The following is a 24,210-nucleotide window of genomic DNA, read 5'->3' on the forward strand; positions in this document are numbered from 1 at the left end:
TTAGTGGAATGTGTTTGCTCCTTTTAACAATTAGAATTATAGTTAAATATTCACTTGGATTTACCAGTGATGTTTAACTCTCTACATGTATTTATAATTTAATAAAATATGCCTCCCCTTCCCCCTAAAAAACCCCAATAAACCCCCTAACTCACATATACCTTTATCACAGCTCTATTTTCCCCTTATCGTTTAATTTAAAAAAAGACAGTCGTACAACTACTAATCAATGTTATGTGTTTATCCACAAATTATTTATGTATTTATTTATTTATCTTATTTTATTTATTATTTTATTTTATTTTATTTTCACTTTCATTTATATCAGATATATACAACTTCACTTGAAATAAGATCTGATATTTATGAAGTTTTTTATTTATGAATTAGGGTTTAGAAACGCTTTTTAAATGTGACAGAATGTAGCTAGCGTCTTACAAAAAATGACGTCATGTACCTTGTATGACATCATATGGCAAAAGCCTTGCTAGGTTGACGATACTCTATTTGTGTACACAAAAATGGAATAAATAATGATTTTCCTATTATTCCCGTAGGATTGCAGGATAAAATAAATAACTTGTTACTGTCTTAAGATATTGGCTTTAACCTGCTCAGGTCGAATGGCAAATGTAACTCGACAGAGACTTGCTGCATTCACCATTCTAACCTTCGCAGGATAAAGCCAATATCTTAAGACAACAACCAGTTATTCCTTATATACTTGATTGATTATGATTGTTGATTTTAATATATATTTATTGCTCCAGCATTACTTGGGGCGACAGCAAAGTGCTGAAAATTACAGATTGGGTATGAAATAATTTGATCAAGCTCCTTTTCTGGGTATATGCACATACCCCCCCACCCCCCAAACCTTTTTTTTTTTTTTATAGTTTTAACAGCAGATTTTTTATTTCACCTGCTAGATCTAAAAATGGACTGCTTTTCACTTTTCATAGAGCTCTGCTATTCTGAGCCATGAACTTCATTCATAATATAAAAAAAAATATATAATTTTACTCATGGTACATATACATGTAGTAGGGTCAACAGCAGTGGTCTGGTTTTCTAAAAGCTAGTATACGTTTTGTGGGAAGCAAAAAACACTTAGTGGGCAGTCATTGTCCTGTTGAAACACCTGAAGTCCTGGTGTTGTTTGAACAACAGGACAACCTGACCTCGCAGGATGTCATCTCGCTTCACTTGACCAGTCAGATTGTTTATGAACAGCAAAGCAGATTATCCCTAAAGAGCAGAGTGGACTAATGTATGCATGGTTGTAAACACTTCATACCAGGATGCTGCTGCTGCTGCCCCTCACTTAAATCGGTTTTGCTCTGGTACACAGCAGTGGGCAAATCATTACGAACACAGCAGTGGGCAAATCATTATGAACACAGCAGTGGGCAAATCATTACGAACACATCTAACTTGACCATTAGCAGGATATCTGGGAATCCTGGTTGCCAGTATACAGTTGATGACCACTGTACTCATCTTGGGTCTACTGAATATGATTTTTAATAGATAAGACATTAATAAAAATAATAATTAAGATAAGCCTATTAACATAGGGGTTTGTTGGGATTTTATCATTATTATTTTATTTTTTGTGTGTTGTTTTTTTTTTTTTTTGGGGGGGGGGGGGTTTTTTTTTTGGGGGGGTCCCCTAAGCCTTGCTACCTGTATATATATATGCTGGTCATGGTAGCCTATACACACCACACATATTGCCAATAGGTTATTTGATGTTGCTGGTGAAACAGCATGTTTGAAAGTTATTCAAATACATCAAATGCCACAGTATGTCTGCGGGGAAGTGTATATAGAAGATTTCTTATAAGTCACTTAGTAACTTCTTTTTCAATATGTGTTGTATGTTAAGTAATACTGTCTTATAATGCCTAAAATTATTCTAATAAATTTGTCAACAAAAAAAAACTTTATTAGAGCTTATGTAACTGAAATAAATGTGTATTACTATCAAATTTTTGAATTATCAGACTAAAAATTGCACATTTTAAATTTTGACTACTTTTTAAGTAAACAATGCATATGGCCTTTAAGAACCAAGTATAGGGAAGGTTTAAAAAATTATTACTATTCAGGAAGTTAGTACATAGTATTCATTTGTACATTTTTATTACTGGTTTCAGAGAATGTCACACAGGATTATTATGCAGAGCTATTGTTTTCTGAAACATCAAAGAAAAACATCCTAATTGTTTTGGAAACATGTTACTAACACTCATAATTAAATTACTTGCATGTATTCATACCAACTAGAAGTTAATTCTGATGTACTGGTAACCTATTGGATGGCAATGTCCTTAGGACTTCCAGTACATAAATCATTTATCTATTAATCGACCAACGACCTTTGTCTCACCCACAAAACACACCTGGTCCTATAAAGACTTTCTACAGGTGAAAAAAAAACCCAGGAAAAAGGCAGAAGTATTTACATGCATGGATAGTACTGCATACTAAGTACATGTATAATTGCACCTGACATGTGCAAAGGACACTAAAAATAAACAGAGATAAACACATGCCTCTGGTAACCACTGATGTGAGCACATTCTTAGCAAGATTTCACCAATATCAGCACTTAGGGCATGTTCCAGCTCACACATAAAATAAATATTATTAACTTAACCAATGAGAAAGGTAAAAGCTGCTAATGTCCATGTTCCCTTTGGCCCATTTGCTATGCAAATAAATCATATTAATGCTAGAATGTGCTCTCTTCAGCCACTGACCATAACAAATAGCAACTGAAATGACCAAGATGTCTAACATACATTAATAATTCAGGTATGTGATACCCATTTCAAAATAAAAGCTGAAATTATTTTTTATAAGTTGTGAAAACTTTATACCAAAAACAATATTAATTGTTAGAAATTAATGTATGCCGCAAAAAATAAATTTAATTTAAAAAAGAGAGAGAGAGAGAGAGAGAGAGAGAGAGAGAGAGAGAGAGAGAGAGAGAGAGAGAGAGAGAGAGAGAGAGAGAGAGAGAGAGCGAGAGAGCAAGCAGATCACACCCCTGGTAACTGCATGGATGAGCTGCAAAATGACTACATTGTACTACTGGACATGTGTTAAAATATGTCTTAACCAATGCAACACTGAAAGGGCCTATCTTGAGTTTGCAACCATTGTAAGCTGGTTTTCACTAACAGTCTTTTTAAAGATTAAAATTACATATGAAATGCTTTGAAATATGAAATATTTGTGGCTGTATAGCCAATGTGTTTGTTGCCATGTATTAATGTACGCAGCAGTCATTTTTCATTTTGCTTTGTAACATATATTATTTAGTACATATAAAATTATTGGGAGGTAAAATCAGATTTGGGCTACTACAAACATTAGGATCACTACCTTGTTATTATACAGACACTGATATTCTAAACAAAAAATTATATTTAATGTGTTATTTTAGTCACCATCTTACAGTGGAAGCAAGCTTGGGACACTCCCTTGAATCTGTTAGTGTACAATTTTACACATGACTTAATTATTTGCAGATGTTTGTTAACATGTATCTACAGACAAACAGTGATGCCTATCATGCTGGTCAAGCCATGGTTCCTAGCTTTATCAAATCCTTGACTTTCCAGTGAATAACACACCAATCAAATGGAATCACAGAAGCATGAAGACAAGCTTAAGTGTCTGGAAAAGATTAACTTTTTCTGCTATCAGGGAATTTGTCACCTGTGGTTTCCAGCAGCATGTTGGTATCTGGCTGCAGGAAAGATAATGAAACAAACTTGCACCTGGATTTTGAGATACAGGTCATTAAACAAACCAATTTTCTGTTTAACATTAAGAGATGATGAAAGTAGTAATCTAAAGAATGCTGTTCCTTAGATGTATGCATTCTTTAGATTGATTCTGAATAGCAGATGATGGAGATTCTGAATAGCAGATGATGGAGATTCTGAATAGCAGAGTAATGAAACAATTACAATGAAATCAGAAATGATAAAATAATTATGACAATGACATGATGTTCCATACCTATATTATACACCACTTACAGTGTTTCTGCAACAAAAAATATATATATATACCGGGGTGTTTATTTTGGGGGGGGGGGGGGGGGGGGGGGGGGGGGGGATGGCAGTATGGAATTGAATATTTACAATGTGTGTGCTGCATGCACCTTCTGTCCCCCATAAAGAAAATGGGTTAGACTTATGGTTAGGGTTAAGAAAATCATACAGTAATGATAAGTCATTAATTTTGTCAAAATGTTAACTTAAAAACAAAATATCTGCAAAATATTTAGGTATGGCACCATACCCATTTTACCCTTTGGCAGAAACCCTGACTTAAGCATTCCTGAAATGGATTCTACTAACATAATGTCCATCTGAAGAAGAAAAACTAAAATTTTAATTAGAAGTACAAAACTACTGTGCAAAACAAAATACCGGTAAGATCCATGTACACTGCAGTACAGACACGATTCTGGATAATACAATTACACTGTAATTTATATACAACCTTTGAGACCCTTTAAAAAACATTACACACTCATCATAATTAGTAATTTACTGTAGAATAAAGATACACCTCCATTCACAAAAAATATATATCACTGAATGCGATGAGGTGTATGACTGTAAATATCAGGGAACATCTTGTTCAGTATTGTGTTGCGATTTGCTAACACAAATTTCAGAGATCGCTACACAATTTTAAAACATTAAACAGTAGTTGCTACTCAATTTTCAATTGACTCAAAATGTTGCTAATTAACGTAGGTAGTGGCAGACACCGAAAATTGCTACCTGCCACCTACTAATAAACATGCTGTACGTGTGCATTTGGTTACAGACTTATATAGTCAGCTTATACATCATAAATAAATCATAAATGTAATGCAAGGGCAGTCAATCAGTTCTAAATAACTGAACTGCATATTATGCAAAGAATAAATTTATATTAAAATTACTCAAAAATCAATTATTCGGAAGACAAAAATTCATTGAAATGAAATCCTTGTTTCTGCGACTTGGCAATAGCCTACTATTTTGAAAAAACATCCACCCTGAATGTGATCCCCATCTTAAAGACATCATACTGCTTTGATATCAGATGGTGGTAGATGTTAATGTTCTCTGCTAAGTGCTTTAAATCCCTCCAATCATCCAAGAGCACTGCAACAGGATGGTGCTTTCACAGAAGACAAACACACCTCAGCGGCAACAATAGAAAAAACAAACAGGCATTTAAAAGGGTTGCAGTGGCACTGTTTGTTCAAAATTAGCTGATGGTTACTTAAATGGGTCAGATTCTCTGCAGATGTCCTGGAATGTCATCACTGCACTATCTTGTTGACCAAAGGGAGGTGCAGAAACTTCCAAGTGTGTCACAGTGTGCCGTTTTCCTGACATCAAACGCTAACTGTTTTCTCAGTATAGCTTTGTTACAGTAACACACTAATACAAGAGAAAATATGTTGAAGGATGAATGGATGGATGGATGGATGGATGGATGGATGGAATGGATGGATGGATGGAATGGATGGATGGATGGATGGATGGATGGATAGATGGATGGGATGGATGGATGGATGGGATGGATAGATGGGATGGATGGATGGATGGGATGGATTGATGGATGGATGGATGGATGGATGGATGGATGGATGGATGGATGGATGGATGGATGGATGGATGGATGGAATGGATGGATGGATGGATAGATGGATGGGATGGATGGATGGATGGGATGGATAGATGGGATGGATGGATGGATGGGATGGATGGATGGATGGATGGATGGATGGATGGATGGATGGATGGATGGATAAATGGATGGAGAATGTAAGTGTTACTAGTATATGTGAATGTGTATGTGTTAATATGAATGGATTTTTCCAGAGGGTAAATTCGGTAAAATTTGAACCCTCAAACGTTCTAGCTGAGAATACGGATCTGTACCCTCAAACTGCAGAGTGATACTATTTTAGAAAGGTTGATATGTTGAGATGCATTTTGAAATTACATTTATTTGTCATATAATTAACACTTAAATTTTTGCAAAACCACAACCAAAATCTCAACTACAAAATTAACATCAAATAGTCTAGCATTTGTTGGTTATAATTTTAAACTATAATCACTTGGCAAGATGAAAACCTGCTTATCTAAACTTCTGTATGTATTTTTGTCACATACATATAGACTATGTACAATGTACTTGAAAGCATTCAACTGAAATATGTTATAATCATAGAACATCCATTTTTATAATCTATTTTGTTTCTGTTAGTATTATATGAAAGTGAAATATATACCTGCATTTACATATTTAAAAAAAAAAATGTAGATAAATTTATTTTTAAAAAACCCACACAAAGTAAATAGGTTCTTGTAACTGAGACACGGATAAAACCGATCTGCAAGTTCATATGTTCTCTACGTTTGTCTTCAGAGTTAACAGCAAACATTAAGCTTTCACATGACTTACTTCTGTAGAGAGAAACCTGCTTTATCTTGTATTTGCCACATTTACATAGAGAATATCAAGGACCATATCGAAAGATGATGCTTTATCGTTTATTTAATCTTCAGGACAGTTAGTGTGGAATTGATTGACACAGTTGGCAAAGATGGTATTCTATAACAACAAACATCTCGTGCAAACAGTGGACGTACATGGGAGACAAGTTATCATTGGTGTGTACACTTCCTACAAGAAGGAAAGGAAAGGAATATTGGTTTTATGACACCTCAGCACATTTTAAACAATGAGTATTTGGTAATTTTGACAATGAATGTCATGGTCATTTTGACAATGAAGATCACAGCAGCAATGGATCCCACAAAAAGGACAGTATACTCCACAGCCTTTAATCTACTAGCTGTCGTGCACTGGTTGGAATGGGTACAAAACCCAGTGTCCAAAGACGGTGATGGGATCCTATGAAAAAAAAAGAAAAAACCCCCACATTTGTTTAACACAAACATTTTTTGCAATAAAGTTTGTATTACTTGGCATACAGAAATGGAACAGAAAGGGAAGGAATATTAACTTAACAAATACCTCAGTGCTCAATTAAAATATTTTATTAAAAACTTGCTGAGAGAGAAAAAATTTTTTTTGCTGCTACCACAGGTTACTCCTACAGAAAGAACACCAAGGGATATTTTATATGTACTTTTAAAAATAGACAGGAAAAACACGTACCATCTTTGGCATACCAGTAGTGGAATACTGGTCGGGTACGGGTACGATATGAATGAAGGAAATGTTTTATTTAACGACGCGCTCCACACATTTTATTTTACGGTTATATGGCATTAGACATATGGTTAAGGACCACACAGAGATTGAGATAGGTAACCCACTGTCGCCACTTAATGGGCTACTCTTTTCAGTTAGCAGCAAGGTATCTTTTATATGGACCATCCCAGATAAGATAACACATACCACAGCCTTGAAATACCAGTCAAGGAACGAGAAATAGCCCAATGGGCCCACCAACGGAGATCGATCCCAGATTGACCGTGCATCAAGTGAGCGCTGTACCACTGAGCTACGTCCCGCCCCTAGGGTATGATATGGTGATCACCTGAGGAGTACTGGATCATAGGATCAACAGTCCTTGATGGTATCAGGTTTTTCCTCGTCCCAACCAGTGTCCTGTGACTAGTACATGTAAATCAAAGGCTGTGGTATGTATTGTCCTGCTTATTGAAAAACAAAGAAAAAGAGATACCTTGCTGAGTTTCAGCTGGAGAAACCTATATGTTTCCCACTTTGTATTGACCAAGCATTGAAATAAGGATACACTTACATAAATATTAGATACTGAATCTGTTGAGATGTCATTCAAAAATATATTCCTTTTCTTTCTGTTTTCACATAAAATGTGGGAAAATAAGCAGTCAGTCACAGAAATCAGGTAGACAAAACCTTGCTCATGGCTGGCAATAACTGCCAGTGATGAACAAAAAACCCCAAGAATTTTATTTTTAAATCAAAGCAAGCAGCTCCCAAGAATCATGCATGACTTTGGATCAAACAGATGTTTTAGACATTTAGTACTATGTGGGTAGTAATATCTGTCAATACCTACACTGACTTACACATACTTTACAGATAAGTACAAGAGAAAACAAACAAAGCATCCAAGTGTATGTAAACAAAGCAAGTAGCCGTTATTATCCAGGTGGCCAGGACAACGACAGGTAGAAAAACAATGTGTCTTTTTAACACAGGACTTGCCCAATATCACACCACACTGCTATGTATCTCAACACCTTTTCTTCCCTTTTCACATATGTGTACGTCGGATTATTCATATCTGAGAAGCATATAATAAACATCAAACAAATAAGGTGGACCTCTATATACGCCAGATTTCCCAGCACATCAAAATCACTGATTCTACTCAAATGAACAATTTATTGTCATATGTCTTAAGTCAAACTGGCAGTAAACAAGTCAGAAATCAGGCCATAAATAAGACAAATTCATACTTTTAAGACCATCATTGCTAGCTCCTGACAACTGTTCAGTCAAGTAAGACAAAATATCATAAATGACTATCCATGCATGTAAGATTTGATATTTTCCCACAAGTTGTAACACTGTTATAAAAGATGGCTTACAGAAACATTTCAATTTTTACAATTTTTCTTAATCATTTCACCCTGTGTTAAATGTCATACCAAGAACCCTAAGCAAAGTTAATGTATGTACACAGTACATTACATGAATATTCCTGTTTCAAAACATTACAAAGGTCATGTCATTTTAACAGCAAGGCTAACCTTTCAAAAACAAATATTACCATAACAAATTCAATTGCACAGTATCTTTTCGTTAGCCTGCAAATGTAAAGTAAAGTTAAAGTTTGTTTTGTTTAACAAAACCACTAGAGCACATTGATTTATTAATCATCGGCTATTGGATGTCAAACATTTTGGTAATTTTGACATATAATCTTAGAGAGGAAACCCGCTATATTTTTCCATTAGTAGTAAGGGATCTTTATATGCACCATCCCACAAACAGGATAGCACATACCATCAAGAAATGGCCCAATGGGCCCACCGCTTTACCACTGGGCTACATCCCACCCTAGCTGAAAGTAGTAGACAATATATCTCAGATGATGAGGTTAAACACAAGTTACAGAGTTGACAATATATCTCAGATGATGAGGTTAAACACAAGTTACAGAGTTGACAATATATCTCAGATGATGAGGTTAAACACAAGTTACAGAGTTGACAATATATCTCAGATGATGAGGTTAAACACAAGTTACAGAGTTGACAATATATCTCAGATGATGAGGTTAAACACAAGTTACAGAGTTGACAATATATCTCAGATGATGAGGTTAAACACAAGTTAAAGAGTTGACAATATATCTCAGATGATGAGGTTAAACACAAGTTACAGAGTAGACAATATATCTCAGATGATGAGGTTAAACACAAGTTACAGAGTTGACAATATATCTCAGATGATGAGGTTAAACACAAGTTACAGAGTTGACAATATATCTCAGATGATGAGGTTAAACACAAGTTACAGAGTTGACAATATATCTCAGATGATGAGGTTAAACACAAGTTACAGAGTTGACAATATATCTCAGATGATGAGGTTAAACACAAGTTACAGAGTTGACAATATATCTCAGATGATGAGGTTAAACACAAGTTACAGAGTTGACAATATATCTCAGATGATGAGGTTAAACACAAGTTAAAGAGTTGACAATATATCTCAGATGATGAGGTTAAACACAAGTTACAGAGTTGACAATATATCTCAGATGATGAGGTTAAACACAAGTTACAGAGTAGACAATATATCTCAGATGATGAGGTTAAACACAAGTTACAGAGTTGACAATATATCTCAGATGATGAGGTTAAACACAAGTTACAGAGTTGACAATATATCTCAGATGATGAGGTTAAACACAAGTTACAGAGTTGACAATATATCTCAGATGATGAGGTTAAACACAAGTTACAGAGTTGACAATATATCTCAGATGATGAGGTTAAACACAAGTTACAGAGTTGACAATATATCTCAGATGATGAGGTTAAACACAAGTTACAGAGTTGACAATATATCTCAGATGATGAGGTTAAACACAAGTTAAAGAGTTGACAATATATCTCAGATGATGAGGTTAAACACAAGTTACAGAGTTGACAAGGATGACAAAATAAGGAAAATGCAATGTGATAAATAAAAATGTTAAAAAAAAAAGTCAAGTCACATTGTAACTACGATAAATCTTACATAGTACCAGTATTTTCTCATATGAGTGAGTTAGAACACTTAATATTTAACATAATAATACATAATAATCATAATCATACATCTGGCAAGGGGAGATAATTCTACAGTGTAGGTTATGACTTGGGGTCATATAGCATTGTTGTTGTGCTAGTACAGTAAGTTGAATAAGACTATAATCTACCTATACTATGTACTATGGCAGGTAATAAAATATATACAAATGTCCACCACATTATCACCTGTAGTTATGAGGACTAAGTATAAGGTAATGCCAGTATTTGTTCTGGATGCCATTTTGATCTGGTTTCTGTAATCTGAAATCCCCAGAGTAAACATAGGTTTGCACTGTATTTCAAGTTGGACTTCTCAACAGCCCTGATCCCAGGAAAGCTGGATAATGCTGATCCCAGACAGAGTATCAAAGAAACAGGCTTGCATTGCATTCCGTGTTTTGTATGGTAATTACACACAACTGAAGGTTTGGGTGAGGAAAAACAGTCAAAATGGCCAGTGGAATAAATACATGCTCACTAGCCGTGCATGAACCTTTTATAGATATAACATATACAGAAATCCTGTGTAGATATATCCATGGAATCCTGAGAATCCAAGTACCTTGACCCTAAAATAGACAGACCTGCTAAGGGTCTTCTACCAGGTGGTTTAGAATAAGATTATTTTGCAGGAAATAGGTCATTATAGGGAAATAATGCAGGAGGTTCTAATTTTCAAAAGGAGTTTTGCAGGTCTGCATGATACTACATGTAAAACAAATTGCATTAAGTTATACTGACATTATTCAATACAATTGAGGAGAAACATAATTATTGTGACATATGCCAGTTTTAATTAATACCTATACGGTTTATATTTAAAATGTGTTGCACAAAATGACATTTCGCACATTAGATGAAAGGAAGATAATTGTGTACATACATAATTAGCTGATACTGTGAATTGAATTTAAAGCTGGGTTGTTATTACATAGTGTGAAACACACCACACCTTTCACATGGGAGTTTTCAAGTGTCTGTAGTTCACAAATTTCTCAAGTTTTGCCACCCCAATGATAGTGAATGAGTAAATTGTTTAGATAGTATGATAACTAGCAAGCTTGGTTTAACAGGTGTTCTCTGTGGGTCACTGGGGATGGGGGGGGGGGGGGGGGGGGGGGGGGGGGGGGGTAGGGGGGTGAGATTAGATTGGTCATTCTTGTGCTTCTCTGCAGGAAGTTTAATATTCATAATATGGACACAACATTAACCAGCACTGTTACTATGAATAACTCTGGAAGACACAATGTTTCTAGGTGCTGGATGCAACTGTTTAACAAAGAGCACCTTCAGTATTCCAAAGTACATGTAACACTCTTTATACAGAGCTCACATGGAAGGGACTTTCATTTAGCCAGTTTTCTGATATGTAGCATATCTTCTTGAAACTTATTAAAATGTGGTTAATTTAAAACAAGTTTTAGAAAATTCTATGGTGCCCAAGAAATATGTGCTTTCTATAAAATTTGCAATGGATTTTACAATGCAGACCACCAAATTAATAAGTCCTGAGATGATAAACTTCAAATAAAAAAGGTTTCAAAGTATAGCAGAAGGGTTCACAGTGACCAAACATTTCAGCCCTGGCTTCCTGACTATACAATGAGTGAGGTGTAGCCCAGTGGTACAGCACTCGCTTAATGCACGGTCGGTTTGGGATTGATCCCCATCAGTGGGTCCATTGCGCTATTTCTCGTTCCAGTCAGTGCACCACGACTGGTACATCAAAGGCCATACATAGTATGTGCTATCCTGTCTACGGGATGGTGCATATAAAAGATCCCTTGCTGCTAATCAAAAAGAGTATCCATGAAGTGGCAACAGCGAGTTACCTAACTCAATATCTGTGTGGTCCTTAATCATATGTCTGACGCCATATAACCGTAAATAAAATATGTTGAGTGCGTTGTTAAATAAAACATTTCCTTCTTCCTTCCTGACTACAGAAAGCCTAAATAGTGTAGCCAATTTGTATAAAAATTAGCAGTTGTTTAATTTGGCATTACACAGGGTGAGCCGTGTTATATACAGGAAGCCTTAACAAAATCCACCCAGCCGACATGTATAATTACACTCCTGCCCCCACCAAAAAAGAATGAATTGATTATATTAATCTATTAAATACAGGATTTTCAGAACTTCCTTGGATCTGTGCCCAAGGAAAATAGCATCTGGGGCTAATCCTGAAAGATGGCAGCATCCAAGGTGAAATACCATGTATATCTCATCCATGTTATGTATCTCGGTGTTTTCATGTTGCCAGGACTGACAGAGCAATCTCTTAAGACCACCATGTCCAAACCAGTTATGTTTTCTGACACTGATATTTACAATTCATGTACAGCACATTTTACATGACTTCATGTTTTACTAAGAAAATTAATTTTACTGCTCTAAATGTGTAATATACTAGTAGTTAAAAAGTAGTGTATGAATACTTTGACAACAAACTTAACTTTTGCTAAACGTACTGTCACCAGATATTTGGAGTGAATTTTTTCTTTCTTTCATTTTCAGTTTTTATTGTTAAAATACATACCAGTATTACTTACAACTTTTTCCTTAAATTATTAATTTAAAGCTATCCCAGTGTTTGTTGTAGCTTTAAATGTATTTTACAAGAAACTGAAAAGGTATGCACCTAAAAAACCCACCCATGGTCAATGTCATTAAAATGCAAGTCACTAAAATGAAGAATAGCATTATAATGAATAAAGTATTACATACAGCGCAACAGTAAATAATATTCAGTTAGAATATAAATAATCACATACAGTTTATTACAACAATAACAATAAATTTTGTTTTGCTACAGTGTAAATCAGCACAGAGTATGCCAATACATAAAATTAAGTTTTGTTAAAGTACAAGTAATCATAAATTATTTCCACAGTGTGAATATGGATTTGTTGCCATTGTCAGCCACTGACCTGGACCCCAGCCTGTTTACTCACAGTTTGACTTACAATTGTCTTGGGATGATTTCCATTTACCAAGGCAAAAGTTAAGACATTACTGGACTTTCTCCAAACTTGTAAATCTATGTGCTTTGAACTGGAATCCAATGTTTGCTTTGCTGGGAGAAAGACAGTTTTCATGTTACAAGACCTGGCTGATTTCTAACACAAGACCAGACATCAATCATATATTAAACACACAGCTTTATTTTCTTTGGACTTTCACATAAGACCACAGTGAATCTCCTTCAGCTTGAAGATATACATTGTGTATACCTATGAAATGTCTATATGGTGTGACATTCTCAAGTGAGGAACGCACAAGAAAAAGCAAACAGACCATCTCAACTGAAGTTTACATTGTATGCTATAGCTAGAATTTTTGTTTTTGAAATACAAAGGTCATTAAATTTAATTTATTCCATTTTAAAATTGTGAATGACATAGTTTAGACTAAGAATATCTTGTATTCTAAGGACAATACTGCAAAGAACCATCTAAACACCCATACCTGAATGTGGTGTATGTACCTTTAAATAACATCCCCTGATATTTAAGTCAACATATAGTAGTTTCCCAAAGGCCCCCACTATTAACAACTACCCAATAACTTCTGTTTTATGGCTAGCATGGTTTTACCTTAGATGGACATTACAATAACAAAGGAAAAAAGTAGATCATCTGGGTGGTTTTTATAGAGTTTTGTCTCTATTTTAATATAATAAATTACTTTGTTTTCTCAAGCCTTAACATAAACTTTACATTTAATAACTAGAAAATCTTTATCTTAGTACTTAAATTCTTAATCTTTTGTTATTCACAGAGATCTGTCAAGAAATGCTCTAAACCATGTTGACTGTAATAAATTCATCATTATATATAAATATTTAATCGATGTGAAAGCGTCAGACCATCCCACCAGTGATAAGCCTGTAATTCTTGCTAGTGACAAAGCTTCTAACAGATTATAAGACCTTTCATAAACCATTATAAACATGAGAAAAACAGTTCATAACTTGGCATTCTTCCCACATGACAAAATATTCTATACAATGATACTATACAAATTAAAACTTACAAATCAAGATGGGTATGAAAACAAAAGTTTGATACTTAGATAGCAAAACATTGATATGTGCAGCAACATGTACTTTGTATAGCAGAGCCTTTTATTTATCCAGTTCTCTTGTGATTTACTCTCCTTACAAAAAATAATGATACAATCTCTTAAAAAGACATCTCCACTTGGTGGTTTAGCAAATGTACTGTTGGGAAAAATATAAATTAAACAAAATATTTAACAACCCCATCCCCCACTACATTTACAGTCAAACCACTTTAATAACAAAGTATTATATCTGGTACTAACTTCACTCTATTTATATAATTATTAATGAATGTAACATTAACTTTTTAAAGCTTGATTAATTATTAAAATAAAACTTTCTTTGTAAAATGTTAAAAAATAAAACTTCTATCAGCCAGTAAAGAGATACTAGTTTTAAATCTGTAAAGATATTGGTGTAATAAAATTACCATGCCCAAATAATGACTCATTGTAAATGAGAAGGTCTGCACAAATTAAAAAATTGTACAACCCACCTAAAAGTGGTTATGCCAACAGGTGCATTTAAACTATTTTGGTTAGACTAAAAGAAAAAAGAAAGAAAATCTGACACATTTCTAGGACCGATCATTCAACGAACTTCAGACAAACAGTAAATCAATGCCAAATAAAACTGCATACCCGACATACAAATGATCGTCGGTGCAATTTGTGGAGGCCTGAATAACAGATATTTCTTTTTCTCGACTAATGATACAGGTATATACATACTACTTAATGTAGCGAGTTGTAGGTCAGAGGACACATAACCTTATCTGAACTACACTGTTAACTCAGGTGTCGAGTGCAGGTCCAGGTACTGTGGGGGACACGCAGGTCTGGACAGGAAGGAAAGCAGGTATGTAAATAGCAAACTACGGTAAACAGCCAGTTTGGATCTCCACACCGCTCCCAGTGCAAGCGTAATGAGATGGCACTCAACAGTCAATATACATGTAGGAACGTCCTCAGTACTTAATCAACACTTAATCACAATCAACAAGGATATTATCTTTTCCTGGTAATGATAAAAAAGTCTAGACCGTGTTCACAAAATTTCCAAGAACTATATGATCTAGCATGGTGCTCATCATATTACACTTGTACAGCTGTATTATGATACATCAGTGGGACATAGCCCAGTGGTAAAGCATTTGCTTGATGCACGGTCAGTCTAGGATCGATCCCCATCGGCGGGCCCATTGGGTTATTTCTCGTTCCAGCCAGTGAACCATGACTGGTACATCAAAGGCTGTTGTGTTCTATCCTGTCTGTGGAATAGTGCATATATAAAAGATCCCTTGCTGCTAATCGAAAAGAGTAGCCCATGAAGTTGCGACAGCTGGTTTTCTCTCTCAATATCTGTGTGGTCCTTAACCATATGTCTGATGCCATATAAACCATAAACAAAATGTGTTGAATGCGTCATTAAATAAACCATTTCCTCCCTTCCTTCCTAAAAATAAATATAAATCTGCATTTATATAAAAGATATCTTGCTGCTAATGGAAAAATGTAGCAGGTTTCCTCTGAAGACTACTTGGCAGAATTACCATATATTTGACATCTTAAACAAAACAAACTTATTCTCAGCTTATGGACAACTTACTTGTAGTAATACAGTACCTTCTGTAAAAACAGGGATTTGACACCAATTTAAAAAGAAAATCTGAAATCTTTAAAATGCTGATGACACTATATAATCAGGCTTCTGCACTTGAGAGATTTAAAATAAGAGCAGTTTGATTAATTTAGAAAATAAGAATGAATCATAGTAACAACACATACTGTTCAGCAAAATGACGAAAGGCGAGTGCACAAACACTCACCTCTTCAGGGCTAGCTCTGGATGAACACAACATTTGGCCAAATCATCTTATTTTAAGCATCAAAAATAGCTAATCCCCAGTTATTTTCTAACAAAATATCAATAATTACATGAAATTTATGCGCCAAATTAAAATAAAAATGTCCAGTTGTTTTCAAAATTCACAATTGACGAAAGTCCTGCCACTTTGGACGGGTATGAAGCAAGCATGAACAACTTCTTATTTGTTGTGGAAAAAGCTCTACCATACTTAAAATACTTTAGTATTCAGCATGAAAAATCAAATTTTGTTCACTTTGTGTATTTGTAAATAAAATATTTGGGAAGTATTTCAAAATATTTCCATTGCTCAATAAGTACATACTAAATCAGCTCACAAATTCAATTGCTAGTTCTCAAACAGGTTACTTTAATAACAGTCTTTTTACCAAAAACCTGTTTTCACCCAAGTCCAACACAAAAATACTATTTGACAATGATCAGTCTATTTATTCTATGTTATTTCTTTGAACTGCAGGTATATATGTATACACACATACCATTCAACAAATGTTCAATAGCTAATACCACGCTCAGATCCCCAGCTAGCATGGCATTAAAAACAATGGATTTCACGCTTTATGAAAGAACTGCTCAAAGCACATGATCTTAAAGGATTGTAAGTTGTGCCCATTCATTTGTAATAAGAATGGAAGGAGTGTGGTATTATTTACCATTTACTATGTGTTCACGTTGCCATCTCAGTGTTGAGAACACAGAAGCAGAGAGCTGGAATGTTATAACCAACATGAAATACTTCCAGATGAACAGCACAGAAACCTTTCTAGTTATCTTTATAGTATGTGCAATACAGGACATTCCTCGATAACTTCAACAAAAACTAGTGGAGCCATTTACCAACCGTTCATGCAGACAGTGAACCATGTTATTAGTTTAACTCTACTTCAACAAAAACTAGTGTAGCCATTTACCAACCGTTCATGCAGACAGTGAACCATGTTATTAGTTTAACTCTACTTCAAAAAGGTCCAAAAAATATTTTGAAAATAAATAACCTAAAAAAAAATATGATAATTTATTAATTGCATATATATGTTTAAAAATCAGTACTATTTGATAAAAAGAAAGATAAAAACACACATAAAATTGATATATTTTGTTGTTGATTAAATTTCATTCTTTCTCTGTATCTACGTGTAATTCTTTCTTCACCCTACACCTTTCAAAAATAAGGTTGTTTTGGGGTGGGGTTTTTTAGCATGCATGTAATGACTTAAACTGTATATATGCCTATATCCATTCAAGGTTTAGGCACGCATGCAATGGCAATAGTAAAATGATTAATTACTGTACTACAATGAAACAGTGGAACAAAGCTTTTAAGTTATCTATATAATATATATATTCATGACCCAAAATATGTATTTCCTTAGTGATCAATCATCATGAGGAAACTTGGTAAAGAATTAACATTAGATGTAAACTTCATAATTACAAAGAACTCATTTTCATCCAAGTGAAGTTAAGTATTTTATCCAGTATTTTATCCAGCAATTCAAACCTTTTTAATTTTAAACCAGTGATGCAAAGTGACTGTTTACATAATTATCATGATAACTTAGATTTGAAACCTGTGAAAAGTATTTTCACCTCAAACATAAAGATGTCATAAAAATAAATCAGTACCTATTCAATAAAACTGCCATTTTATCTCTAAAAACAGATAAAAGGCCCACACTTCATTATTACCAGCACTCATGTCAAAATTCTACTTGATTATTAGACTAAAGACGATTCAATGATACTCTAGTGTAACAAAATAATGAGTTTCTTTACAATCAAGTGTTCTTTTGTCAACACTGTCGGTAGCCTGCTGAGTGTTATTTCAAAAATTCATCATCCAAAAGAGGCAAATAAATTATATACATCTGTCAAGAAAAGACTTTGTTGTATTAAACACACAAATTAACCTCATCAAGTGCTTGTCATAAACATTACAAACGACTTCTTTAGCATCATCAACAGATATCAGTTGCAGTAACAACACACAGGAACTAAACCTAGACCCTCGTGTCAAGATAAAAACTCCAGCCAGCCAATAAAACCTTACTTAATCATCTAAAGCTGCCAATATAAAATTACTTAATAATCAAGTGCTGAAGGTATAAAAGAAACCATAAAAACAGCAACATAAAGGCTATCTTGGGATTAATCAATAGTGTTCAGATGTGGGCCACATATACTGCGGGCACAACTCGATATGACCACACGGAATTGTTTAAACAGAGAATCAAGGCCTTCAAGGGCCCTGTCACACAAGTGGCCATTGTTGGCAGCCATTTTTCACACTTTACCGGCACTCGGCTTTTGTCTCAAGTATTGACCCTCAGATGAGGTCTGCAGATTTTTATAATATCAGTCGACCATAATTTCACGGTGTTTAAAATTTGTGACATTTAACTCACAACTACTGGCCAATTTCTTTGACTGTTAACGTGGGAAAGCACCGTAAAAAAGAAAACAGCCAAACAAAAGAAATATTATGATTTGATAATTCAATAAATAGAGAAAATGTTAGATATAATTTTTTGTTTATGGCACCAGAGGTGTGCCATATTTTTCAAAGTAGCTGATGAAAAGACAGTGTTCCACAAAATGCTGTTATATTTTAATATATATTTATACAGGTTGCAAATTTAGCAAGATTCTTTGATTCTACAAAACTCAGATTTTCAGTTGGAAGTGTAAAAATATGAAATGGAATCCGAAAATATATATCTATTACATAAATTTACCATACAATTGCTGCAGAATCTTAAAATAAAACCCCCAAATTGTTTAGAAATAATTTCAGTCATAAACAAGACAAAAATATAGCAATAGTAACACACACACATACACACACACACACTGCAAAATATATACAATATAAAATAACTATGGTATAAATTAATAATTTTTCTTAGACCATGTCCTGCATACGTTTATGCCCAACAAAATAGCATGCTACATATCATAGCTACAAGTTTCATTACCGGCAGTAAGAGAACCAAGTATAATCAGCAGCTACACAGACATATTAAGATAGGCTAACTACATGTAGCTTGGGGACAAACCACTGGGTTTTGTTGCTTTTATTATTCGTTCATGGCTTACTTCTAAGAGTCAGAACCCAGTTAAATTTTTATTAAATGTGATTTCTAACAGACCACTGTAATTCATGTCAAAAGCAATGAAAGATGCATACATGTTTACATGTAGGAGCCAACAAATCATTTGAAGCTACTGGAAACATCTGAGCAACCACTAATACGCTGGAAGAGTTGATCATATTCCAAGCCAGAAATTGTAACAGCCATCCCATTTATCCATCATAAAGTCAGGGCTCGAAACTTGGCAAAAAATATGGTGGCCCAAAAAATAATAATGGATGTTGGCAAATTATAGTAAGCAAACCACGAACAAAATGTTAATGTGGAATAAATATATGCAATACAAATTTTAATAGTGCCTCATATGTTATAGCTCTAAAGATTTACCAAATAATATTATTTGGCCAACTAACACCATTATGTCTTATATTTAAGTCGCCCATATGGAACATTAGTCGTATTTGGCGACCTAGCCACAGGCCCTTTCAAGCACTGGAAGTGGAAATTCTTGACAGTAACAACAATTAACACCATTACTTTTAAGCACTATATACACAGATGAGATACTGATCTGAAAATACTAATAAAATGATATAACAATGTGTTCATTAAGTTGATCAACTGACAAGAGCAGGTGGTGTGCATATTTCTTCATTAGGCCTATAACAACCGAACTGGTCACCTGCCGAGTAACGAGAAACCCACATGTACAGGTAGCTCGGTATGCCCTGTCCCGTGTGATCATGTTATCAGCAGACATTCAGACTTGGTGTTGGCAGGCAAATGACAAAAACTGATTGTGCACGTATAGGTACTGGTGTATGTGGGTTAAAGATCACTATCAATAAATCAATATTTTGTGCACAGTGTAACATGATTTTGGTTCAGAATACCCAGTCACTAAGTTGACATCTTTCTTTCTTTCTTGTTTTTCAATGTGGGAGATCTAATTTGGCAATTATATACATTTCACAAAAATATACCATTTATGTTAAAGCCAGTTGATTTTGTAGCAAGTGTAATTAAGATGAATAAAATGTCAAATATATGTAGAACTTGTATAGGTTTTATTCAATATAAATTATGATCTATAAATTGTTCTTGAATTTTTAACAGATATATTTTATACACTTTTTCTTTCAAATAACCTGGGGGTTTTAAATTGTTTTTTGTTTCTCTGTTTTTTAATTATTTACTTGTTTTCTTTTTCAAGATTATCTATACTGAACTTAAAATGGTTCATTGTTAGTTAAGAAGTCCATCTAATATCTTTATTTGTGACAGAGTTCACTGATAAACTTTACTAGAAGTCACCTGTATACTGATAGCCTGTTAAAAACACTTTGATGTGGTGTGCATGTACTACAGGCAGTGTCATGGTTAAGGAATGTTTGTTTAACAACAGCTAAATGGTGTCAAATGTGGTAATTGTATGATCTAGGGTGTGAAAGAAGAAGCTTTCACCACACAATTAGCCTTTACAAATATACACACACACTGTTATACCCATTTTTCAACAAACACGATAGCATACCACATGACCTTTGATATGAAAAGTTAAAGTTTGTTTTGTTTAACAACACCACTAGTGTACATTGATTAAATAATCATTAGCTATTGGATGTCAAACAGTTGGTAATTCTGACACATAGTTATCAGAGAAACCAGCTACATTTTTCCATTTGCAGCAAGGGATCATGGGAAATTACATACCACGACCTTTGACCAGTTGTGGTGCACTGGTTGGAACAAGAAAACCCCCAATCAGTTGAATGGATCCACCGAGGTGGTTCGATCCTGTGACAAAAGCACTTTAAGCTAGCACTCAACTGACTGAGCTAAATCTTGTCCCAGCATTTTAGTATATCAATTATTGGCTACTGCATGTCAAATATTTGCTAATTTTGACCCACTATATTTTTCACAAAAGCAGTGAAGGATTTTTTTATATCAACTTTGCAACAGACAGGACAGCATGTACCACAGCCTTTAATACACCAATCACATAATGGGTCCACCAAGGGGATTCGATCCTTTGACCCAAATACCTCAGGAAACCACGTTACCAACTGAGCTAAACTCTGCCCCTGGTCTGCATCTCAATACTGGCTCTCCCAACTAGAGTATGTTTTAATGGCCAAATCGGGAAGTGTAAAGTTACAAGATTAACTTCTCTCTCTCACCTACCACTACCAACTAAATATTAACCCCTGTTTTGAACAAACAGCCCAGATACCGATGTGTGTGCCCAGGACCTTAATTGGATATAAGCATGAGAATCAAGTACTGCAGAGACGGAGACAAGTAATCTCCAGACCAGCAAGGACATTCGTTATCTTCTTAGTGGAAGCAGTCACCTGGAAAGCTGATACCGAAAGATCAAAGGATCTCGCCTGGGTAATGCCCTGTGGATGTGCTGTACGACACATGAGGTATTAACTGTCACCGTTACAGGATTCAGACAGACTTAATATGCACGAACAGCAACCAAGGTGAGGGAGGATGACCAACTGAGACTGAATATCTTACGAGATACGTAATCCACGTCAAGATGAACTGACTTTAGCAGATTCAGAAAAAAATATCATGTTAAAATTTAATTAAACTTCACTTTAAAGAAATCATATTGTTTGGGTTTTGGGGGGTTGTGTGTGTGTGTGTGCGTTTTACGGATTATGTTGTTTGCTGTTTTTGAATTAAATACAATCTTTTAAAGATATACATGCAGCATGATGCCCATGTACATTTTCTTGTGTTCTTTTTTTTTTTTTATCAAGAAAAATACATGTACATATTGACTGAAATGTATATTTCCTTACTTTTGGATGTTATAGGGCAAGCAATTGTGAAATATTTCCATCAGGGACACACGAAACAGTCATCAGTCTGTTCCAGGTGCCCTGTTACCAGAACGTTCCCGAATATACAGATATGTACTCACCAGATAGTACGTCTTGATGTTTTTCACCAGTAAATCCCAGTTAAAGAGCCGCACTGTGACGTCATCATCCACCACCCTGTTCACCGCCTGATAGGCAGGCCGCACTGGGTCTCTGAAACAAAACATACAATCATATTAACTAAAGTAACAGCTTCTTCAGGAGTCTACATATGAATATTCAAATATCTAAATTCACAAAACATCTATCTTTACATTTTCCAGTATTTGATATGTATTACGGAATGTTTTAATGGTATAAAGATGAACAATTATTTAGATATCTTTCACAAACTCACTGTAATTATAAGGATTGGAAGTTTTTCAGTCAATTTCTTAGCCTAATGTTAATGTCTCATGATAATTCCAGGTGAGACATTTTAAAAATGCACAGCAGTTCCTGTTCTTTAATGTCTTCACATGGAAATATGTGTTTTATTTATTTGTACAGTGACCCAGTTACAGAAAATTAACTCGTGCCAAAGCAATTACCAGTTTGTTTCACTGCTATCAATATTATAAATATTTTTAAAAAATCTAAATTATTACCTCAGAGGACAGTCATAACTGAGGAAATAAAAATCTGAAATTATCATATTACTGGATGATTTGGCACTTATTTTACCAACTTTGTTAGAACTATATATGACATCATCATCATTTGGCAAACAGACACAACCACGCATGAAAAGATATATTTAGTTATTTTAATTTAGAATTTTATAAATGCATTGTTGTTACAATGTGGATATTAAATCATCGGTATCATCAGCATACATGTCTGTGCCAAAATGTTAATTGATTAATTAAGTTATTTCTTTAAAAATTATAATAAATAACAAAGAGCCTTGTAATCTGCAATACAATTTTTTTATTATTATGACCTCAAAAGTATGCTACGTTGATCTATAAAGACTGCATCACCTTGCTTACAAATCAATTAGCCCAATTACCAGGTGGGTTTACATTGTGACGGCACACTGCGGACTACAACATTTGGCAAGACAAAGTCTGTCAATATGTTTTGATCAATATCCACTGCACACCGCCTCACCATGTCGAACTGCAGGAACTCAAACATAATGGACACTGTATTCCTCCAAGTCAACTAATATTGACCAGTTAATATTGAAGATACTTTAATATTCATTAGAAGTATAAATGTTTCATAAGTTGGATTTAGAAGATTTTTTTATCATTATAAGATAATCCACTGATATTAAATTCAATGTATTCAGCACTTAAAATTAATTCATGTGATTACCTTTATTAATAAATAAATAATTAAACAAGCCATCAATATGCACACAGCTAAAACTAGCGGAAATGGCATTATAAATTACTTCATTTGGCAATCACCTAATTCAATTAACAGTGAATGAACGTTTGCATTCTTACATGACATAAGTCTCAGTGAAGTTTACACAAACAATACTACAGGGATTTGACCGCAATTATTTTTTGGTTCATGCAAGTATGAACTGAAAATATTATGTGCATACTTTTGTATAATCCTCTACGTGGAGTCATATAGTGTGCACATTGGTGGGGTTTTTGGTTCATACTTACATGAAGCAAACACTAATTTCTGTCAATTCTCAAGTGAATGGCTAAAATACAAGCAGTTCAGTACTCTCAAATGATGTAGAGTTTTCTCTTTCAATAAATCCAGTTTAGACAATGAATGAGTCGGGACAAACGTACAGTTCATAAGGATACTGACCCTTTGTCAGTTATTACACAGTGTAAAATTTTCATGTTATTATGTACAGCCTTCTCACTGTTAAATTATATATTACGTTTTTTCTTAAATCATCGTTTTGACAAATTGTTTCTGATTATTATGTATTTGCAGTAAATTAAAATGCATTTTAT

The 24,210-nt window shown here is 34.4% G+C and overlaps 1 protein-coding gene across 4 annotated transcripts in view; it reads right to left on the reverse strand.

The window, feature by feature from the left end:
• Positions 1-24,210, reverse strand: part of LOC121371596 (girdin-like) — a 91,263-nt gene that overhangs the window by 54,585 nt on the left and 12,468 nt on the right. For all 4 annotated transcript variants that reach the window (XM_041497604.1, XM_041497601.1, XM_041497605.1 and 1 more), the window contains exon 3: positions 22,339-22,450. In XM_041497604.1, the coding sequence (XP_041353538.1) occupies positions 22,339-22,450 (112 nt within the window). The remainder of the gene's footprint in view (positions 1-22,338; positions 22,451-24,210) is intronic.

Source organism: Gigantopelta aegis, chromosome 4, assembly GCF_016097555.1.
Source record: "Gigantopelta aegis isolate Gae_Host chromosome 4, Gae_host_genome, whole genome shotgun sequence".
Lineage (NCBI taxonomy): Eukaryota > Metazoa > Mollusca > Gastropoda > Neomphalida > Peltospiridae > Gigantopelta > Gigantopelta aegis.